Genomic DNA, 3,453 nt, shown 5'->3' on the forward strand with positions numbered 1-3,453 from the left:
GGCCCAAGAAAAGATACTGAGTGGCTAAAGTAGTAAGCAGAGATCAACTCTTAAAATGTATTCATTGTCACCTAAATTAGCCATGAAGGGATTGGGGCTTCTAAGGGGAATGAGGTTTCTTTAATGGCCTAAGAAAGGATTGTAGGGCAGGCCTTCCTTTCCATCCCACACTTAGTAGGGACTTTATAAGTGATGATCAAATGAATGGATTGCCTATTCTCTTACATGCAGAGTGGACAACTCCCTCCTGGAATCACTATGTTCTCCTGCAACACCAGCACTTCTGGTCACTCTACGTTTCTCCTCACTGGCTTTCCAGGCCTGGAAGCCTCTCATCATTGGGTTTCCATCCCTGTCAACCTCACCTGTGTGGTTTCCATCCTGGGTAACAGTATCATCCTTCTCCTGATTCGTACAGATCCAGCCTTACATGAACCCATGTATTTTTTCCTATCTATGTTGGCAGCCTCTGATCTGGGACTCAGTGCCTCTACCTTTCCCACGATGATGTGGCTCTTCTGGCTGAATGCTCGTGAGCTTCCCTTTGATATCTGTGCAGCACAAATGTTCTTCATCCATGCCTTCACCTATGTGGAATCTGGTGTGCTACTGGCCATGGCCTTTGATCGTTTTGTTGCCATCCGGGAACCTCTGCACTATGCCACAATTCTGACTCACTCAGCCATGGCCAGAATGGGGGCTGCCATCCTTGTGAGGGCTGTCTTGCTCAATCTCCCAGGACCCATCCTCCTGCGACGTCTGCTTTTTCCCCAGATCAGCGTACTCTCTCACTGCTACTGCCTGCACTGTGACCTTGTGGGACTGGCCTGCTCAGACACCCAGATAAACAGCTTGGTTGGCCTAGTCTCCATTCTCTTCTCACTAGGCCTTGACTCCTTCCTCATTGTGCTCTCATATGCCCTGATCCTACGAACAGTGGTGAGCATTGCATCACCTGGGGAAAGGCTCAAGGCACTTAACACGTGTGTCTCACATCTCTGCATTGTTCTCATCTTTTATTTGCCCAAACTAGGGCTATCTGTGTTGCACCGGGTAGAGAAGCACAACTACCCTGCTCTGGCAGTGCTCATGGCCAACCTGCACTTCTTGGTCCCACCTTTCATGAACCCTATTGTTTACTGCATCAAGTCTAAACAGATACGTCAGGGCCTCCTAAAGCGCTTCAAACGGAAGAGGGTTGACGTCTCCTAGAAGAAGAGAAGGATCCAGAGGCAAAAGACTTCTCTGGGGGCAATCTGGTTCTTGGAGCTGGGGAGAATTAGTGATGGAGAGTTAATTCTTAAGGTTTGAATGATTCAGGTTTTACTGTTGAGCCTTTGTGAGGCACCATCAGCTTCTATAATTATAATTTTGAGGAATTGAGACCATTGAAAAGTATATTTAAGTATCACCTTAAAAAACACTCATTGCAGAGGGGGGACAAGATGGCGGAAGAGTAGGGTCCCCAAATCACCTGTCCCCACCAAATTACCTAGATAACCTTCAAATCATCCTGAAAATCTACAAATTCGGCCTGAGATTTAAAGAGAGAACAGCTGGAATGCTACAGTGAGAAGAGTTCGCGCTTCTATAAAGGTAGGAAGACCGGAAAAAAAGAAATAAAGAAACAAAGGCCTCCAAGGGGGAGGGGCCCCGCGAGGAGCCAGGCTGAGGCCGGGGCGAGTGTCCCCAGGACAGGAGAGCCCCGTCCCGGAGAAGCAGGAGCTGCACGAACCTTCCCGGGCGGAAAGGGGCTCCAGGGAGGTGGAGCAGGACCCAGGAGGGCGGGGATGCCCTCGGGCTCCCGGGGACACTAACAGACACTTGCGGCTCAGGCAGGAGAGTGCGGAGCTCCCTAAGGGCTGCAGCGCGCACGGCGGGACCCGGAGCAGCTCGGAGGGCTCGGGGGCGGCTCCGCGGAGGGGGCTGCGGGGCGGGAGCACGAATCCAACAGCGCAGGCCCCAGAGCACAGGGCGCCGGGACACAGCCCAGGATCCAGCCTCCCCCGGGACAGGCAGAGGCCGGGAGGGCCCAGGACAGCAAGGACGCTCCTGCCCCGAGCTGAGCAGATCAGCGGCCCCGCCCCGGAGCCTCCAGGCCCTGCAGACGGAGAGCTCTGGAGTTACTGAGGGAGCTGACTCCAGGGCTCCAGAGCTGGCCCCGCCACTGCGGTGGTTCCTACTGGGGCCTCACGGGGTAAACAATCCCCAATGAGCCCTGCACCAGGCAGCGGGCAGAGCAGCTCCCCCAAGTGCTGACACCTGAAAATCAGCACAACAGGCCCCTCCCCCAGAAGACCAGCTAGACGGACAAGGTCCAGGGGAAGTCAAGGGACTTAAAGTATACAGAATCAGAAGATACTCCCCCATGTTTTTTTTTTTTCTTTTTGATTTCTGATTGCTTCCCCCACCCTTTCTTTCACCTTTCTTTCTTTTTCTTTCTCTTTTTACCTTTTTTTCTTCCTTTTTTCTTTTTTCTTTTTCTCCTTTCTTTCCTTCTCTCTCTTTCTTTTTCTCCTTTTCCCAATACAACTTGTTTTTGGCCACTCTGCACTGAGCAAAATGACTAGAAGGAAAACCTCACCTCAAAAGAAAGAATCAGAAACAGTCCTCTCTCCCACAGAGTTACAAAATCTGGATTACAATTCAATGTCAGAAAGCCAATTCAGAAGCACTATTATACAGCTACTGGTGGCTCTAGAAAAAAGCATAAAGGACTCAAGAGACTTCATGACTGCAGAATTTAGATCCAATCAGGCAGAAATTAAAAATCAAATGAATGAGATGCAATCCAAACTAGAAGTCCTAACGACGAGGGTTAACTAGGTGAAAGAACGAGTGAGTGACATAGAAGACAAGTTGACAGCAAAGAGGGAAACTGAGGAAAAAAGAGACAGACAATTAAAAGACCATGAAGACAGATTAAAGGAAATAAACACAGCCTGAGGAAGAAAAAAACCTACGTTTAATTGGGGTTCCCGAGGACGCCGAAAGGGACAGAGGGCCAGAATATGTATTTGAACAAATCCTAGCTGAAAACTTTCCTAATCTGGGAAGGGAAACAGGCATTCAGATCCAGGAAATAGAGAGATCCAACCTAAAATCAATAAAAACCGTTCAACACCACGACATTTAATAGTGAAGCTTGTGAAGCTTGCAAATTCCAAAGATAAAGACAAGATTCTTAAAGCAGCAAGAGACAAGAAATCCCTGACTTTTATGGGGAGGAGTATTAGGGTAACAGCAGACCTCTCCACAGAGACCTGGCAGGCCAGAAAGGACTGGCAGGATATATTCAGAGTCCTAAATGAAAAGACCATGCAACCAAGAATACTTTATCCAGCAAGGCTCTCATTCAAAATGGAAGGAGAGATAAAGAGCTTCCAAGACTGGCAGGAACTGAAAGAATATGTGACCTCCAAACCAGCTCTGCAAGAAATTTTAAGGAGGACT

The 3,453-nt window shown here is 49.0% G+C and overlaps 1 protein-coding gene across 1 annotated transcript; it reads left to right on the plus strand.

Annotated features, from left to right (window-relative positions):
• The first annotated feature begins 258 nt into the window (after nt 1-258).
• Nucleotides 259-1,212, plus strand: LOC112667830 (olfactory receptor 51H1-like). The gene has a single exon (XM_025459886.1). It carries the CDS (start codon nt 259-261, stop codon nt 1,210-1,212), a length of 954 nt encoding a protein of 317 aa, XP_025315671.1.
• The last annotated feature ends 2,241 nt before the right edge of the window (nt 1,213-3,453 follow it).

Source organism: Canis lupus, chromosome 21 (genome assembly GCF_003254725.2).
Source record: "Canis lupus dingo isolate Sandy chromosome 21, ASM325472v2, whole genome shotgun sequence".
NCBI lineage: Eukaryota > Metazoa > Chordata > Mammalia > Carnivora > Canidae > Canis > Canis lupus.

Coding starts and splice junctions, on each gene's coding strand:
- LOC112667830 (XM_025459886.1), top strand. CDS start 259: ATGTTCTCCTGCAACACCAGCACTTCTGGTCACTCTACGTTTCTCCTC.